Source organism: Ptychodera flava, chromosome 22 (assembly GCF_041260155.1).
Source record: "Ptychodera flava strain L36383 chromosome 22, AS_Pfla_20210202, whole genome shotgun sequence".
Classification (NCBI taxonomy): Eukaryota; Metazoa; Hemichordata; class Enteropneusta; family Ptychoderidae; genus Ptychodera; species Ptychodera flava.
In genome coordinates, this window is record NC_091949.1 from 33,579,203 (window position 1) to 33,599,321 (window position 20,119).

At 36.9% G+C, this 20,119-nt stretch overlaps 1 protein-coding gene across 2 annotated transcripts in view; it reads left to right on the plus strand.

Moving 5' to 3' along the window:
- The window catches only part of LOC139123247 (poly(ADP-ribose) glycohydrolase-like), a 23,979-nt gene extending 7,793 nt beyond the window's left edge, over positions 1–16,186 (plus strand). The window contains exons 8-16 of one of the 2 annotated variants that reach the window (XM_070689377.1): positions 349–509; positions 1,091–1,182; positions 1,838–1,974; positions 9,173–9,320; positions 9,810–9,888; positions 10,471–10,579; positions 14,109–14,214; positions 14,716–14,844; positions 15,539–16,186. In XM_070689377.1, the coding sequence (XP_070545478.1) occupies positions 349–509; positions 1,091–1,182; positions 1,838–1,974; positions 9,173–9,320; positions 9,810–9,888; positions 10,471–10,579; positions 14,109–14,214; positions 14,716–14,844; positions 15,539–15,756 (1,179 nt within the window). In that variant the 3' untranslated portion in view covers positions 15,757–16,186. The remainder of the gene's footprint in view (positions 1–348; positions 510–1,090; positions 1,183–1,837; positions 1,975–9,172; positions 9,321–9,809; positions 9,889–10,470; positions 10,580–14,108; positions 14,215–14,715; positions 14,845–15,538) is intronic. The other variant, XM_070689376.1, reaches the window with a different exon arrangement.
- The last annotated feature ends 3,933 nt before the right edge of the window (positions 16,187–20,119 follow it).

Consider the following 20,119-nt stretch of genomic DNA (forward strand, 5'->3'; position numbering starts at 1 on the left):
AACTTAAGAAGAAGACAAGTAAGAAAGATATTTGTATCAGCATGCCTTTACTTTATGTATAAATTTTAAATGTAGCTGTGGACGACTTCAAAATGTTAATTCCATGGAAAGGAAATGCTGCACATCCTGTTTTTGTCCCTCCTCTCAAAAAGGGATGTAAACAATAAATATGATAGCTTACAGAATTCAAAGTCTGTGAAAAAATGTATTCTGCAAGCGTGTATTTACAACAGTTGCTGATTCTATACTGCATTTTTGTACACTCTCATTTCTAGTAGCCATGGTGGTTCACTGGTAGTGAGACTACATCTGATAACTCTTGTGTTTTTGGTTTTGGTCATTTTCCAGGCACCGCCGTTACTGAAAAGACAACAAAGCATGAGTATTACGCTGTCCCAGCAACAAGTAGCGTGTTTACTGGCTAATGCCTTCTTTTGCACATTTCCACGGAGAAACGCCAAACAGAAGCAGTCGGAATATTCCACATACCCGGATATCAACTTTGCCCAGTAAGACCACTGATGATCACATTTCTGAATATAATGAAGAGCTTTTTAGAAAGCTAGAGAAAGTATCAACCTCATCAGTATATTTGTACATACATGTATATTGAATTGTAATATTCCCCAGTGAGTCACGGAAATCACATTTCTAATGATGTTGCATACATGATTCTGGGCTGATTTTCGATAATGTCATAGTTCTTGCAACTGATATGTAAAATTGAACATTTCTCTGAAATTTTTATCAGACTTTCCAAAAGTACAACAACAATTTCCCAGTGTTCTGATGAAAACTATAAAAATTGCATGTCAAGGGTGCCAATTCTATAGGCTGCAATAAACACAGGAACAAAACAGACACATTCTGCCATTTTTTTGGCGGCTAACAGTGTTGTTTCATGCATCATGGCAATTAGTAAATGAAATTACTCATTGCTTTGTGGCATCGTTTACTAAATAAGTATTTTTTAAAATTACACCAGATGATTTAAAGGGAACATAACAGAAATAATTGTCCTGTTACCAAATAAAAATAATGCATATTTTATGATGATTTGTATCTTCTACAATTCTGCTTTTATTGATAGGTTATTTAGAGGTGGCAAGAATGTTGTTGAGCCGAGGAAAGTTGAAAAACTAAAATGTATCCTCAATTATTTCAAGAGAGTTACCACCAACAGTAAGTAGAATCTATATCCCTTCCCAGATGGTGCTGTAATATATTCTTCAAAAAATGCAGATTTTTTAATTTGTCGCTTTTCGCTCACTTGTCATCAAATTATCTGCAGTTAGAGTATGGTAATTCCTTTCATTGTTGGATACCTTGGTAAATACTGTTGTATTCCGTGTAATGCCAATACTTGCACAGCAATATACACACCAATGAAAGACATATGTTAGACTGAAATTCTGCCAGCAATAGAAGTTTTCGTCCGGCATCAGCTTAGGTAGAATCTACGTTGGAGACCTTTTTTCAGACTCTCAAATTTTGACAATAATTTGCTGTTCTGCTAGCTGTATTGCTCATTTTGCATTGCATGGAACAAATAAAGTTTTCACTCAGGTGGTTTTGCAAAAAGTTTTAAAACGTTTATTCTCCTCATAGAGTTAGCATAATGCACAGCGGCCATTCTGTATTTCAAATATCAGTTAGTTTAATTTGTAGGCATGGTGACCTGATTTTTATTGTCGTTTTTGAAGGAGAGAATGGTTCAAAGTTTTGTTGAGGAAACTTTGAGCAAAAGGTCTCAAACTTTCACATTTTAAGTGACAACTACTATAAGCTTGCAAGTTGACATGACAGTTGGAAATCTGTTCTTTTATGTTTTCTTCAGCTCCTACGGGTACTGTTACATTTACACGGAGGGTAATTCAAAATTTTCCAAGGTGGGATAAATCATCACACAGCTTCACCAAACTCCATGTCTCATCAACGGGAACAATAGAAGATGATGGACAAGGAATGCTGCAGGTTAGATAATAGATTCATAGTATAGTTTGTATGGACACTCTGTGGTGCAGTCTAGAATCTTGTGTTACGTGCAGAGAAAACGAACAAAAGGGTGAACTCAGCAGTTAACGTTTAAACAAAATTTATTACGAAAATAAAACTAATTGCTAAGTCAGGGATAGAGTACAAGCTTTAAAAGTGTACAGACTACTTATCTCAGCTGGGACGGCAAAGCTCCAGTCTCAGAGTTGTAACAGTCAGTTGGATGAATGAACAGTCCTTTGGCTTGCAGGCTTGAAGTTGCACAAAGTCCACAGTATAAATCCAGCGTTGGCAGAGAAGGTCTTGAAAAGTCTTGAGAATGACTACTGCTGGAGTTTAGTAACACACAAGAGACACGATCCCAAAAGTCTGACTGGAAGCAGTGCACGTCCCTTTTATAAAGGCATATAAGAACAATCTAGAACTTTTATTGACATGCTAATTACTGTTCTAAAATTATCTCTCTTACCACAACTAATCAACTTTCCAGAACATTCCAAACATGACTAATTGAATTCAAGGTTGTGAGGTCATTAAGGGCAGTGACCTTGAGAATGTTCTAGACTAATTGAACTCAGGTCATGATGAGTGTGGGGTAAATGACCTACATAACACACCCCCTCTTCAAAAAAGAAATTTTTCAATGAAAAATCTTTCTTTTACAAATGTAATCTTAAAAGTGTGAACAACAATAAGTTCTAAATACGAGAGAGACAGTCTGCAATTAAATTGTCTCTGCCTTTGATATGTCTAATATCAAGATTAAACTCCTGTAACATTAAACTCCATCTTAGCAATCTCTGATTTTGCCTTTAAATTTCTGCAGAAAAACAAGAGGGTTGTGATCAATATGAACCACTATTGGCTGATTTGAAGAAGTAACATAAACTTCAAAATGCTGTAAAGCTAATATCAAAGATAAACACTCTTTTTCAATTGTAGAGTAGTTTCTCTGAGATTTGTTAAATTTGCGTGAAAAATAGCAAACAGGATGATCTATACCATGACTATCCTCTTGCAATAAAACAGCACCAGCAGCCGTATCACTAGCATCTACAGCTAATTTGAATGGCAAAGTGAAATCTGGTGCAGACAACACTGGGGCACTTTGCAGTATGGCTTTAAGTGTATCAAATGCCTGTTGGCATTGCTCTGACCAAACAAACTTTACTTTCTTTTTAAGTAAGTTAGTCAAAGGCTCAGTAATTGTGGAGAAATTTGGACAGAATTTTCTGTAGTAACCAGCCATACCGAGAAAGCGCATCAGTTGTCGTTTGCAGTTTGGTATGGGAAAACTGAAATGGCACTGATTTTGGCATCAACAGGTTTTACCTCACCCTGTCCTACAGTATGTCCGAGGTAAGTTACCCTAGCCCAACCAAACTCAGATTTGGCAAGGTTGACAGTCAACATTGCTTTGCTCAGTCTCTCAAAGAACTTCCGCATGAGCTTGATGTGTTCCTCCCAGGTGTCACTATACAGGACTACGTCGTCAACGTAAGCTGCACACCCGTCTAGCCCGATATGACGTCGTTGATCATCCGTTGGAACGTTGCCGGAGAGTTCTTCATTCCGAATGGCATCACCTTGTACTGGAACAATCCGTCTGGTGTAACAAAGGCGGATATTTCACGAGCACGATCCGTCAGAGGGACTTGCCAAAATCCCTTCAGTAGGTCAAATTTCGTCACATACTTGGCTTTTCCCACTCGGTCGATGCAGTCATCAATCCTCGGGATTGGGAAAGTGTCTGTCTTTGTTAAAGTGTTGACCTTCCTAAAGTCCGTGCACATACGATAACTGTGATCTGATTTGGGAACAAGTATGCACGGCGAACTCCAGTTACTTTTACTGGGTTCAATAAAGTCATTGTCCAGCAGGTATTTGACTTCTTCCTGGAGATATTTCGCTTTTGTTGGATTCAGTCTGTATGGATGCTGTTTTACAGGCTTACTGTCCCCAACATCAACGTCGTGATAGATGACGTTTGTCCTCGTTGGAACATCTTGAAACAGGTGTTTATATTCATGGAGCAGTTCTTTCACCTGTTGTTGTTGTTCTGGCTGGAGGTGTGCCAACTTTGTAGACTCCAGCTTCTCCAGGATTTCTGAGTTCTGAAGCTTGACCGAGCCCAGCTTTGAGTTTAGAGTATTTTCACTCAAGTCAGTTTCAGTATCACTATCTTCATAATGGTTTGAACTGACTGCACTGACAGGCTGAGTTATAGTAGGATTATCCCTATCCAAATATGGCTTAAGCATATTTATGTGACATAGCTGTTTTTGTTTTCGCCTGTCAGGTGTTATTATGATGTAATTTAAATCACTCAATTTCTTATCAATTAGATATGGCCCAAAGTAACGAGCATGGAGTGGTTTGCCAGGAACCGGAAGTAGAACAAGAACTTTTTGACCTGGTTCAAACTTCCGTTTTGAGGTGCTTTTATCATATTTGGTTTTCATTGACTGCTGAGATGACTCAAGATTTTCTCTGGCTAATTCACATGCTTTAGAGAGTTTCGTACGAAAATCTGACACATATTGCAAAATATTCAGACAATCATCATCGTCTGATAGGAATTTCTCTTTAACGAGCTTAAGTGGGCCACGGACTGTATGTCCAAATACAAGCTCAAATGGGCCTAAAACCAAGAGACTCCTGAATTGACTCTCTAACAGCAAAGAGCAAAAAATGAATTCCTTCATCCCACTGCTTCTCTGTGTCAAAACAGTAGGTCCTAATCATGTTTTCAAAGTTTGATGAAATCGCTCAAGAGCACCCTGACTTTCTGGATGATAGGCGGATGACCTATACTGTTTAATGCCTAGCTGATCCATTACTTGTTGAAAAATACCAGACATAAAGTTGGAGCCTTGATCGGACTGGACACATTTAGGGAGGCCAAATAAAGTGAAAAATCTGACTAAAGCTCTCACTATAGTCTTTGTCTTTATATTTCTCAGTGGTATGGCTTCGGGGAACCGAGTTGATGTACACATAATTGTCAACATGTACTCATTTCCTAATCTTGTTTTTGGTAGGGGCCCAACACAGTCTATTAGTATCCTACTAAATGGTTCTTGAAATGCAGGAATTGTTGTAAAGGGGCCTTTGGAATGGTCTGATTTGGCTTTCCTACCATTTGACATGTGTGACAAGTTTTACAGAAATGTGCTACATCCTGCCTGAGATTAGGCCAATAAAAGTGACTGAGAATTTTATGATAAGTTTTCCTGACTCCTAAGTGACCAGCCCAGGGGGTTTCATGGGCCAGGCGCAATATTTCAGCACGGTAGGGCTTTGGAACCACAATTTGATGTTTTATAGCCCAATCGTCATCAACCAAAACATCTGGAGGTCTCCATTTACGCATGAGAATACCAGACTTTGTATAATAGGAAACAGAGCTATCTGAAGTTTTACCTTCATCATCTACCCTGTCAAACAAAGACAAAATATCTGGGTCTTGTGTTGTTCTGCAATGAGATTTGATCTAGAAAATGTCTGACTTTGGTCAGCAGTTTTACTGGAAGTTGCAAATCCACGAGGGATAACGGAATGATCCGTGTCAAACACCTGACTGAGAAAGGTGTCATTTAAGTCACATCTGTGACATTATTTTTGAGAGTATTTTGATTCTCGGAAGTTTTCTTTGACATGGCTCGAGTAATGGCACATGAAGGAAATAAATCGGGTATCTCTTGTTCAATTGGCTCTGGATCCTGATCTAAACTAGGATTATCAGTCACAAGTGGATTAGTAATGACCTTGTCCCCAGCAAGGTCGTTTCCAAGAAGAAGGTGAATCCCTTCAAAAGGCAAAAAAGGCCTAATACCTAAAGCCACAGGTCCAGAAACAAAGTCCGAAGACAAATAGACATTATGGAGAGGAACAGGAATGTAGTCATTACAATCTACCCCTTAATAAGAACTTTAGAACCTGAAAATGACTTTTCAGAAAACGGCAGGGTATCTGCCAACAAAAGAGACTGGGAAGCCCCGGTATCTCTTAAAATTTTGACAGGGGTAGCGGAAGAAAAATCACTAGAAAGTGATATAAAACCATCATGAATAAATGGTTCGAAAATACCCATAATGCTATCTTGAGAAGAATTGACCTTGACCTCATTAATTGGGGATGAGAGGGATTTAACCTCAGAAAATGTGTTGCACACATTATTAGACTCTAATTGAGTTGATGAAGAAATAAAGCCGGTTGCTTAGATCCACTTTGACTACTTTGACCTTCACGTTTCTTTTCAATTTGAAACAATCTGACATTAAATGGCCGTCTTTCTTACAATAATTACAAGAAAGTGTACCAAACTGTTTGTCAGAAGGAGATTGAGACTTGGGATCTGATGATGTGGGAGTGTTACTTGAACTCTGTGAACTGTTGTCATTTGATTTCCTACTGTCCTTTGAAAAATTCTTGGATGAAAAGGAGGAGTTAAATTTACCTGCATTGTTTCTGTATGAAAAGGACTGGGATGGTTTGCTGAGAAATGAAGATTTGTGGGTCAATGAATAATCATCGGCCAAACGTGCAGCAACCTCTAATGTATCTGCCTTTTGTTCATTGATAAACGTCTTGATGTCACTCCGGATGCACCTTTTAAATTCCTCAATCAAAACGAGCTGTCGTAATTTGTCATAATTCTGACTGACCTTTTCAGAAGAGCACCAACGGTCAAAACAGTTGTTCTTTTGTTCGAGCAAATTCAACATAAGTTTGATCCTTCACCTTCTCACAATCCCTAAATTTCTGACGGTAAGCTTCAGGCACCAACTCATAGCCCTTGAGAATTAATTCCTTCACAGAATCATAATCTGAAGCCTGCTCTACTGACAACTGAATGTAAATTTCTCTGGCTTTACCCACCAAAGCACTCTGCAAAAGCATAGACCAGGACTCCTTAGGCCAATCCAGACTCTGAGCAATTTTCTCAAAATGAAGGAAATATTTATCAACATCCTTTTCTTGGAAAGGGGGAACTAACCTGAAATGCTTAGTGATGTCAAAACTGTCTGAAGGGAAGAATTTTCTGACTGTCCAAGCTCTAAACGTTTCATTTCTAACTGCAGTCGGTGTTCTGCTAATTCTCTTTCCTTTTCTTTTTCCTCTCTTTCTTTCTCCCTTTGTCTTTCTTCCATTTGTAATTCTTTTTCTTTCATTTCCAATTCCCTCTCTTTCTGTCTTTCTTCCATTTCTAATCTTTCCTGCCTATCTTTCTCTCTCTGTCTTTCTTCCATTGTAATTGCATTTGTATTTTTTCTTTTTCTAATGCCTGTCTCTCTTTTTCCATTTGTAATTCTAGTTTCTTGATCTCCAATTTGTCTGCATTTCTAATTCTAATTTTCTTAGTTCAAAGGTAGACTCGGGCTCATAATCTTTCAAGGTGGATTCCTCAAATTGGCCTAAATCAACTAGATGTTTGGCAATACGGTACTGTATTTCCCTCTTGCGCATAGATCTTTTGACTTCTACTTTAAGGAAATTGGCCAGTGCAATGAGGTTGTCTTTTTTGAGGGAATCAAATGCGTCCTGATCAAGGTCATCCATAAATTCGTCTGGCTTGAATTCCGCCATGATTGAATTTTGCTGAGTTCACAGTATACAGTAGTTTTGAAAAGGCAGACAAAATGTTGTCAAACGGCTCAAAATATTCGGATCCCGGACAAGCCCCCAATTTTGTTACGTGCAGAGAAAACGAACAAAAGGGTGAACTCAGCAGTTAACGTTTAAACAAAATTTATTACGAAAATAAAACTAATTGCTAAGTCAGGGATAGAGTACAAGCTTTAAAAGTGTACAGACTACTTATCTCAGCTGGGACGGCAAAGCTCCAGTCTCAGAGTTGTAACAGTCAGTTGGATGAATGAACAGTCCTTTGGCTTGCAGGCTTGAAGTTGCACAAAGTCCACAGTATAAATCCAGCGTTGGCAGAGAAGGTCTTGAAAAGTCTTGAGAATGACTACTGCTGGAGTTTAGTAACACACAAGAGACACGATCCCAAAAGTCTGACTGGAAGCAGTGCACGTCCCTTTTATAAAGGCATATAAGAACAATCTAGAACTTTTATTGACATGCTAATTACTGTTCTAAAATTATCTCTCTTACACAACTAATCAACTTTCCAGAACATTCCAAACATGACTAATTGAATTCAAGGTTGTGAGGTCATTAAGGGCAGTGACCTTGAGAATGTTCTAGACTAATTGAACTCAGGTCATGATGAGTGTGGGGTAAATGACCTACATAACAATTGTTAGTTTGGAAAATAAGCAAATCATTTCGGAATACAAAGTAAGGGCCTCTGAATTCTATTTTTACCTTGAATTCACTTTTTGCTCATCTTTTTGATCCCTCTTTGGTGAAGGGCAATCATCCATTTAAAATTCCATTACCAAAATTGAACATTTTTTTCAGAAGCTCAGGAGCTATATCAGGTTTCATTTTTTCCATCTTGTGCTGCAGTGAATTAAAGTGAAATAACGATAGGCCTGGGAATTAAATCCTCATTGGTTAACATTATGTAAATTTATTGCGAAAAACAAATGATTGTAGTTGTCATAATATTATGATATTCATACAGGGTAAAGGTATTGCATGTAAGCTTGCATACTTTAAGCAATCTTATTCCGTATTTTATGTGGCTTACACGGTTTGGCAACATTCTGATATTCTTGTTTGTAAGGCGGCAAGATTTCAAAAGTATTGATGTGAATCATCATGTGAGGGCGCTGTAACTTTTCTACAATCAGGAGTTTCCGGTGATGACAGCCAGAAGCAGAATTACAAGTTGTTTATGAAGATGCTTGTGATTTGTAGTTTGTAAATGTGTGGTACTGAGAATTTTGTTTCAATCAAAACTTTACCTTTTTCAACTGACAAAGCATTTCTAAAAGAATGAAATATTGTAGGTATCAAAGTATACGCATGAAAAAAATAACAGAAAAACAAAGTGTTATGTAGTTTGAAAGTACAGATCTGATTTAGAATCATATTAAACTTTCTGTACTTAATCTGTTTCACGTAACTTTGTTGCAGTAAAAAAGTGCCCAGTGCACCAAGTCTTGAGGAAATTCAACCACGAATTTTAAATCCTTCAATATGAGAATTGGCTAAACTCCAGTTACAGTGAAATGTAATATATTTGCATTTTGTTTCCCCACAGGTTGATTTTGCCAATAAGTACATCGGTGGAGGTGTACTCGGCTGGGGTTGTGTACAAGAAGAGATACGCTTTATGATTTGCCCAGAAATGATCATATCAAGATTATTCACAGAAGTTCTGGATAACAATGAGTGTCTTGTTATGAAAGGTAAATTTCAAGTAAAACATAGAAATATGATTGAAAAACTGGTCACTTGTGTAAATCGAAAGTTTATTTTCAACTAAAGACGTGGAATTTACCTCAATTTTTTCAAGGGAAGTAGTACATTTCCTACCTGTTCAAGTTTACTGGTATCTATCTGTTACTACTTCAGTAATTATGTCCATCTACATACTCATCAAATTCAAGTTGAATGTGCTTTTTTTAAAACAACTTTTCAAAGCATTTAGAACACTGAAATGACGGAAAAGCACTTCATTACGAAGGATCTTTCAAAATTATCTTTCACTTCCTTTTTTATGGTCATGACCTACAAGTGATCTCAGTAATGAACGTTATGGAGATCTCCTTGGTACACTTACTGCGATTCTATTCTGGTTTTTAGTGACTTGACCTGAAAGGGCTAGGTCCGAGTCACCTTTGCATCTTTCCTGATCCCTGTCCGTGACACTGTCTGATTTTTTTCATTCATTGCAGGATGTGAAAGGTTCAGTAACTACACAGGGTACAGTGATTCATTCAGATGGGCTGGTGACTTCCAGGACAAAACACCTAGGTATGAAGCTGTGTTTTTTTGACAGTTTACATCTTGTTTGACGCCATAACTAACCAAATCTAGTTCCAAGTCTCAGTTCCCTAGTACAGTAATTGCAGTATAAATACATTTTACTTTTCCTAGCAGACAGGTGGTATGTAGTATTCCCAGCATGCCAAGCCCTTCCACCAATGTCAGGGGTGTGCAATTCTGTCTTGAAAAAGGTGTATCCCCTTACCACTAATACCAGTATCAAAATAAAACAAATAGTCCATTTACCTGATGAAAATGTGTTGGTTATTGACTTCAAAACTGTGAACTGCTCCGTTTCTTGTGATGGTATTACCTGGTCGTCTGCTTTTAGGCATTACCAGCAGTATATAACATTGAGAAACCCTCAAAATATCTCAAGAGTTCACATCACAATTTAAGGGAGGTGCTATCTGTACAGGGGTCAGTAAGGTCCGTCACACAATGGAAGTCAGTGGATGATTATGCTGGGCTTTTCAAATTTAGGATTGAGTGAAACATTTTTGAAATGAGCTGATATTTCACAATGCATTTCAAGGTGAAAGTTCATGGTAATTTTGTTTTCATTTGAAGGGATCAGTGGGGAAGATTGCAGACAGAAGTGGTAGCTATAGATGCAATACATTTCCGCAACTCATTAAATCAATTCAAAATTGGTATGCTGAAAAGAGAATTTGACAAGGTATGCTTCTTTCATTAATCTGTACATTTATGTATTTACATATATCTGTATTTACTTGTGTATTTAAGCAATAAACCACACCCAGTGACGGGTATTCCTCAAGACTTCGACCAGTTCACGACACACATGCAAGAACAACTGCGAGTGTGTATGTGGAGCAAACTGGTCAAAACCGAGTTGTATATCCTAGCTTAGGTGGTTTATTGCTATTATATCATGACAGTACGTTGATATTTTGGCATGACAGAAAGGATTTTCAACAACAGAGTGCTTTGTGCATGTTCTGATTGTGCTACATGTATATTGAGAATGTGGCACTGTTATATTCACAACTCCACCAATCAGAATGTGGCACTGTTATATTCACAACTCCACCAATCAGAATGTGGCACTGTTATATTCACATCACCAATCAGATTGTTGTATTTGCACCAGCAATATAGTAGTATAGTATACCGCCCCCGACGCTCGGCCTTCAAAATAATCAAAACGAACAGGGGGGATGGGGCGCTTGCAGTAATGTTCAGGAAGCTTCTGGGAATCATTTGTACCTTAAGAAAATATTTGTATGATTGTACAAGTGGAATAAAATTTAAAACAGAAAAATCCCCTCTCCTCATGTAAATCTTAACTTGTTATTTTTATGGCCTGTTCTCTGACTTTTGGTAACTTTATTTTTTTACGGTTGTGCTGTATTCAAAAAAACAGTTTGATTGATTATGTTTTTAAAAAGTAGCAAGTGCCTCTTCGTGTTCATGATGAATTAGGGTATGCACCTTCCAGTGCTGTAACCTCCCGTAGATGCTTTAAAATCGGTGATACCAAGCTGAGCTGCTCGTTCTCTGGCGTGTGCTTGGAGCATGTAGTTGGTGACCACTCTTCCTTCAGCCCTTTCATCGCACAAAAAATCAAACACATCAGTGTCTAACTCAACTGAGCGAGGTGGGGCACCCTGGTGCAGTTTGGGACGTTTCTTGTCTCGGCCGCCGTTGTATTGGAGTAGCTCTTCATACTTGCTACTCCACATCCGTTAATGTTTTCTGTTGATGCCCAGCTGTTTTGCTGCGTGGTGTAGACTGAGTCCCTTCTCACGAATCGTTTCAACGACATGCAGCTTCTGTTTAACGGTGTAGTTACGCTTTACCTTGGTGATACTTGGAGAAGACATGTTGCTCAGATGTGAAATCGTATTGCTATAGTGACAAGATAGTTTTTCGCCCTTTTATTATATAATATAGCGAATGTAAGAGAAATACCAGCAACGTGTTAAAATTCTAAAAAAAAGAACTTGTGAAGAAAGTGTCAACGAAGCTTGGATCTTCTTCACGGACATTCGCTGAGCCATCCTCATTTGTGTGCGGTGTAAATGTCAGAGTGTATAGCAAGCCAGAGCTGCTGTCAATCATGCCAATGGGCACTTGTTGGTCCCCTACTATGTGACTTTGTTGTGACTGTCAAAGTCTTTGCAGAAACTGGCTCATTTGTTATTGTTGCGTGTGAATGAATATGCTGATGTAACATTGGCTCTTTTGTTAACGTGTTGCGTTTAGATGAAAAATGTGTTTGGTTAACTGTCAATCAAACTCCCGATGCCAGGCTATAAATTCTGCGTTCGTAGTGATACGCTGGCATAAACGTAATTCTAGTGGCAAGATTAGAAGTTTTAAGATGGTTAATGTCATCATAAAGTGAATTCCAGTTGTTGGCATGCCGCACTATGGTCATCGTCAGCTCAAAGTTGGTGAAGTATACAACCTTTAATGTCAGTTGAGTAATGTGCATGACAGAAATGCCGTTGCTGTCGTCAATGACAACAAGAAAGTAGCAAGTTTGAGGCGAGATGTTGCAAAACTCATGTCGGCAGTTATGGACGCTGAATCAGCAATTTTTTTTTTGCTGTTTGACAGCTTACTCAGCTTTTCACTCCTGCACATGCTTATTCAAGCTCTGTGCCCATGTCCGGCACTGTGCCGCCATCTCAGTTGTATTTTTAGAAACCCTTTATGCTCACTATTCATAAACTCATAGATAAAAGCTAGGGAGTAGAGATAGCTGCAAATTGTTGCTGCGGCAAGCTTTCTTTTTTCTGCCATCTCTACCATAAACTCCCACACTAGGTTCTTTTCATCAAGTTGTTTTATGCTGCCAACAGCCTTTGCGACCAGCATAACCTGCATCCTGTGCTGGAATGCCACATCCCTCTTTCTCCACCCACTGTCCATGCCTCACAGCCAGTTACATGTAAAGTAGCCGAATGTTTTTATCCTTTATATATGACTTTCTTTCACCCTCTTAACTACCAGCATCCACATTCACTTTCTCTTGCTCGAAACTCATCCAAAATGAAGAAAACTATGATATTTTAGACTTACAAAATTATGGTCTGACAAAGATTGATGTCAAAACCAAGTCACTTTATTGGAAATTAGTTGATAAGAAATGGCATTCAGTTAAAAGTCAAATTGGTCAAAAATGGGCTGAGAATCTAAGTCTCACAGATAGTTACAAAGCTACTTTATTCAGTCGTCTTAATTCAACAGGACTTCTTAGCAATTCAGTAAATGATTTAAATTGGAAGATTTTCCATCGAGGCCTGGTCACAGGAAGCTTTGCCAAAACTTTCATTTAAAGTGATGGGAAATGCCATATTTGTGGGCAAGAAGAAACACTGGAACCCATCTATTTGAGTGTAAATATGTAAAAAAAATCTGGCAGAAATATATTTCTTTCATTGTCAGAAAACACAACTTTGATAACAATATCAATATCACAAGATTAGCAATTGCAGGAATTGAAAATGATAATAACGCAACATCTGACATTATTTACTGTATTACTTCCTTTGTAAAATACAGTTTGGAATATTTGAAATTCGGTTACTCTTGATGGGATTAAAGTTTCCCTTCAATCTTATGTTATGCAATTAAAATGTTATCTTTCCTCATGGATGAACACATTACATTTCACTTATGGACAAAGCTGAGGATTTTATCACAAAGTTTTCAAGCCTTGTAAGACTTGAAGGAGAAGAATGCGTCCTGATTACAGTTATATGAGGATCATTTTAGTTAAATGACTGATTTTTTTGGGTTTTTTTAGACAAGTTGCATTGTAATTTAACACATTCACAGTTATGTAGATTGGTTTTATTTGCGACTTTGTTGAAATAAATTTATCTTTTAAAAAAAAAAAAAAGAATACCGGGTATATTGTTTACCATGAGGAATTATTAAACAGAATGCATTGTAAGACTCTTTCACAGGCCCTTGTTGAGTTGTGACACATTGTGTTCTCTGAGATTGTCTGTCAAACAAAAATATGCAGGCTTTCATTTTGCATGGCATAAATATGTCATGTTTGTGACTCTGTATGAATTAAAAAATATAATTTTATAGAAAATGCACATTTGGTATTCATAATTATCCAAATGATCCACATGTACATGTACTGGTAGTTTAGTACAGCCAATGTTAACTTTAGTCTCTTCATTCAATTATGTTTTTAATATCAGTTTTATATATAATTGTAGGCCTACTGTGGTTTCTATGGGGATGGTTTACCCCCTGAAAACCTCTCCTCAGTTGCCACTGGCAACTGGGGTTGTGGAGCATTTGGTGGTGACCCAAGGCTAAAAGGTATTGGTAGAATCTTTGGTATAACATAATTCTATAATTTTACAGGGAGTATAGATTTTCCATCAATATAATTGCTTTAAATTATCCATTGTACTTATACATGGATGCATATTTTCGAAATGCACATGTGACTTGAAAGTATTTTACATCCATCTAAATACTTCACTGTCAATGGAAATGTAAATTAAGTTTATCTGGACAATTCAAACTTTCAAAAAAATCCAGCAGTTTGAGTCACAATTTGTAAAATTACCAATGTAATTCTTCAGAACTGTCATAAAAATAATTTTTAAGCGCAGCAGTATAGAAAACAAAAATGATAAATTTGCGACGACACAATGTATCCTAGTAATAAATTTGTGTATCCTAAGTCAGTATCTCTCGTTGCAATGTATTTCAGACATCAACAGTCCATGGTAAATTGTCCTATTCTATACTGTGCCATCTTAGCAAGTGACTTTTATCATGTACAACTCTTTTTTGTACGTTCCTCTTTTACAGCCCTGATTCAGATGATGGCAGCCAGTGCAGCGAAGAGAGATCTCGTCTACTTCACCTTCAATGATCCCAAACTAGCAGAAGATATCCACAACATACACACATTTATCAAAACAGAAGGCCTGACTGTTGGTAAGTGAAATCAGCTGAAATTAGGTTTGACATGCTGCAGGCATGCATTGGCTGTTGGCTATTCTTGTCATGAAAGTTTATGTGCTACCTGTTGACTTGAACAATTCTTCTATTTTTTAGATCTAATATACATCAGATTCAGTAAAATTTGGTTTCATTAATTTAGCAAGTATGCATTGACATATCATTGCCTCATACAAGCCATTAAATTTTCATGTTGGCACATAAAAATCATCATTTAAGTGTTAAATAGACTGACGATATGTAAAGAAATCTTATATCTTTGAATGAAGAAGAAAGCAAGACATATGATACCGACCTAAAGGTGTATTTGTCTGTGCCAATGGTTTGCTATTGCTAATAAGCTGATCAGTATTATTGTGGTTCTTCTAGGTGTATGTAACCAACCATGAGAAGGGACGTACAGTGAAAATGTTATAAATGTCCCTGAGACACTTATGACCCAAAGATTACAAATTTGCCAAAACAGCATGAATTCTGTATCTTGTACAAATGCTTACATATATCATAGTGCTTTCATCCCCGTTTTGCAGTCTGTAGGTCCACATACAACACAAAACAAAAAGAGCCCTACCAAATTTCTACTGTGTACAGTCACAATGTGTTCTCTGGCATGACTTCCTGTGGATGCTGATCATGCACACATGATAACCTTGTTTCTTTGATGTTTCAGGTGATGTATGGGCAATGTTGAAGAAATACCAGCAGGAAGTGAGCTCACCTGGCAAAAAAGGCACCAGTCTCTATCAATTCATGTATCGCATGTACCATGATTGCGAGAGCTCTACTGACGGTGATGAAAAGGAACAGCCCACAAAACCATGGGAGAATGACAAGGACTTAGATCTGAAGGGAGATGAAAGCCCTGACTATGGAAAGTATACTCCATGAGCTGTTCCAGTGGTCTGTTTTCTTTCAGCTGCTGTAATACGGCGAAAGACTTTCACTGATCACAAGTGTCCAGTGTAAAATTGATTTGTGTAGTGTTGTAGCTGCATCAGATACTGGTGTTGTATCTGATTCATCATGATAGTGGCAGTAACCGTGGACTGCAGACATTAGAGGACTGCACAAGGACTTGTATGGAAAATTGTCTACCTGAAAATTGTAACCAGAACAAATATTTTGCATCTGAACCATGAAAAATTTACAGTAATGTGAATTATGATTAGCTGAAGTTCAACTTCAGGTACATTGCTTGCTCTCTGATTGAAATGTCCCTGCTGAATTCAGGCTACGTTGCCACATTTTATATGTCATACCAATGTATTGTTCCATGATATTGAATCAAAGTTGTCTGACAACAAATGAAAGCCTATAATAGTCTTTTTGTTTTTCTTGAAGTACCAATGTCATTGTCCACAAAGATGGCAACATCAGGGGATTTTGTTCATGCATGTTGCTCTACACACCAACTTCCAACTTTTTAAAGTGTTTTTGTCAGACAATCATCAGCCGAGACCAAGTTTAATCAATTTATTAGTACACTATACTATAGTGAACCAAACATGATAATCTTTATATGAATTAGTGCCAAAAAGAAAATTCCAGTCAGGTCAAAATTCAGTCTAAGGTTTATCAACAGCGTGGTAGTGTTCAGTCTCATTGTTTTTATCTGCTACACTCATACTCGTTAAAAGCCAAAAGAACTGATAATATCTGTCACTGGCAAGGTTTTCATTATTACGCATAGTCAGTTGCTATGAGTGTAATTATTTGATTGATGTGCTGCTACAGACAACTGATTTTCACTATATTGAACAGGGTTCCATAGCTTCTATTGGTAGATTTCCACTCAGTGTTTTTGTCCACAAAAGAAGGGATCAAGGGTTTGTGTGCAAAGGACAGGGGTCAATCTTGTGAGCTAGTAAATAATTTGCCAGTTCCAAAATTATTTTACTGACATTGCGCAGCGTATGCCAAATTTGCAAAATAATCACTGAATCCTGATAGGACCTGTTAAAGATACTGGTATTCCTGAACAGTTTAACTGTGTATCCACACCTCTTCTGAATGTTGTCATTTTATTGTGTGTTGTATGTATATTATGGCAAGGGAGGATAAACTAATTTCAATAAAATTGTAACCAGAGCTGTTTTACTATGTACAAACAGGAATATTATTATTCTAAGTTTGAACAAAATTAAAATGAAAAGTATGTGAAGGCTATTCACATTAGCCCTCAAGCTAAAATTTGAAGATTTTTCCCTCCCATCCACTGGTGTCCCTCCTTACTACTCCCCATGTGAAAGACTGCCTTGTTTGTCCTTTCTTTATTTAAAAGGCAGCAACTGCCCTCTCTCCAGTACAAAGACTTCCCAACACATGATTTAACCCAACCAGTCTAACCCAGACAACAACTGAATCCTGCCCAGCCTGGCTCATGGCTGTGGTTTTCAGACATTTATCTAACAGTGTTGACTCCATGAGCCGCATTGAATAAATTTGATACATAAAATACACCATATGAAAACTGTAACAGAAGATTTTGTGACCAAGGTGAAGTGCAGTCATGATGGTGTTTTTCAAGTCATTGTTGTGATGTCATAGTATTTGATATCAACAGAATTAATGCCTATAGACCAGTCTGTGGTATTTCGCACACAGTGGATTGCCCACATACATCACAGTAGATGTCACAGCTTGGTCAGTCTAAATCCTACCTTTCTGAGTTGCCTTACCTGTAAACCTCTGAATCAAACCCCCTGCAAGCCTGCTGATGCAAAACAAAGAAATAGTCCACCCAAACCCATCAAGAAGCCTTATTTGCCAGGTTTTCTTTTCAACTCCAAATACTAACCTTTGAAGAGGCAGCTCTACTTTTTCCCAGTCTCATAAAAGTGTCCCTTTTCAACACTGCATTAATTTCATGCAATCCATCAGAATTACACTTTATTGCAAGCCTCGCATGAATGCTGCACACCCATAGGATTCGATGGTAACGTGTTGAAGACGTGGTGGGCCAAAAAGTCATCATTTGACTGAAAGTGAACAGGAACTATTTTCAATTGGTCAAATTACATGTTCTAAATTAGAAATATGTTTTTTTACGTAATTATGCATATATAGCCTTCAGCATACACACACACACACACACATATATATATATATATATATATATATATATATATATATATATATATATATATATATATATATATATTGCATATATGTATGTATATATGTATAAATATATATGTATATATATATATATATATATATATTGCATATATGTATGTATATATGTATAAATATATATGTATTATATATATATATATATATATTATATATATATATATATATATATATATATATATATATATATATATCAATGCACTGTTTGATGATGACAATCATTCTATTTTATCAACTGATTTTCATCTAACATGGAAATAAAACATACAATTGTCATTTATAATTTAAACGCCAAAAATTTTGATTGAAAGAGGTGTGTTCTAACAACATTATAGCCCAAACAAGGGACATGCACCCTTGAAGCAGGAGACCATTTGCCCTCCTCACATCAGGCAAAATGGTCACCTACCCTCTGGTACATAGTTCCTTGTTAAGGCTATAAGTGTGAGCAGTGTGTGCAGCAATGGTTGAGCTAATCGGAAACATTGCACAGGCAACTCTTTTTCTGTCAGAGAATTTCATTTTATTTCAGAATGTACTTGGTTGGCTAAAGATTAGTATTCTGCAATAATTAGGAAGCTATGCTGTTATGGTAACACACATTCACAAAATACACAATGCACAGTTTTAGGCTTATATAAAATATTCCTCTTTATAATATCTCATTATGGGTTAATTTGCATACACAAACAATGCTAATTAAAGGTATACTGTCATCTGTAATCTAAATATGCCCATATATGGTCAGAGGGGCATTCCTTGGTATTCAAAATGGCCGTGTGGGGGCGCTGTTTTTTTTTAAAATGGCCACCTGCTTAAAATCTGTGATTAGTTAGATTTTCTCTTTTCATGGTAACTGTGGCAAAATTGGAAAAGGTGACAGTATACCTTTTAATAAACTTTGTATAAACAAATAGCATTATGGAAGAAATAGATCAGTGAACTCTTTACCCTGTCCATGATGACTGGGCATTTAATTCAGACCACTTTCTTTAGTTTTGAGTACATATCATTAGTGACACATACTAATACAGGGTGTTTGTGTTCACTGAAAATTTTTACCAACACATTTTGAAACTTTTTCCAACAGCAACTTAGACCGTCACAGAAATTCTGTACTAGGTAGCAGAGTCTGGAACTGGAAACTCTGCACAACAGTTTATCTTTAACCTACATGTTCACCCCTTTTCCCTGTAAACAGGTCCACATTCACCATAGATAATAATGGGTTTGGGCCAAACCATAGAGATGAAAGGGTTAAACCTATAAGGAGTGTAACTCTTGGCTCCCATTTGCTTCATATCTGTGTAGCAGAGAGAGCATCAGAATCTGTTACGTGGCCTTTGTTGTGTGTATGCAACACTGACAAGCCTCCTGCCTTGCTAAAATAATTGTGTATTGTGATATTTGTATTTAATTTCGTTGATTCTAAGCATTTTCCGAATCAAAATGAGAACAAATTTTAATTGTCATAATTTGGTCAAAAGTAACTTATATGCTGTATTGAAACTATTTCTTGTGACAGAGAGTGTATTTTGCTTTTTGTTGAACTTTCCTGAACTCATGTGGTGTCATTTTGAAACAAAATGATTTGTTAGTGAGAAATGTGTTTGTATTTGTAATTTACCAAATAAAAATGATGTAAAACTTAAACTAATAATAATCACTTCTACAAACTTTGCTTGCATTTTTAAAAAATGTCTTGATTTGAAGATTATTTTGTGAGTTTAATGTAAATCAGACAGTGTATTTCCTCTTAAAACAATAAAAGTGGGCATTTGAAATTTTCAGTATGGGTGTCGTGGTTTATTTTGACGATGTTGTTATCCTATCAAAATGCTGTGATGTCAACACAAACTGCAAATGCTTAACATATGGCATTTTTAACATGTACGTAACAGTTTTTCATCAGTATCTACATAAATCTAAAAAGAAGGATGTGAATTTTTCCAAAAAGTACAGATCATCAGAATCACTGAAAGCCCATGCTTTTGTTTATTCATATTTGCACAGGTCCGTGTAGTATTGTTTTTTATGCGGTGGGTTGATTAGATCTTTAGATGACTTTATTAAATAAAGCGTATTTCGATACTGACACGCACAGGTCTGTTTACTAAAC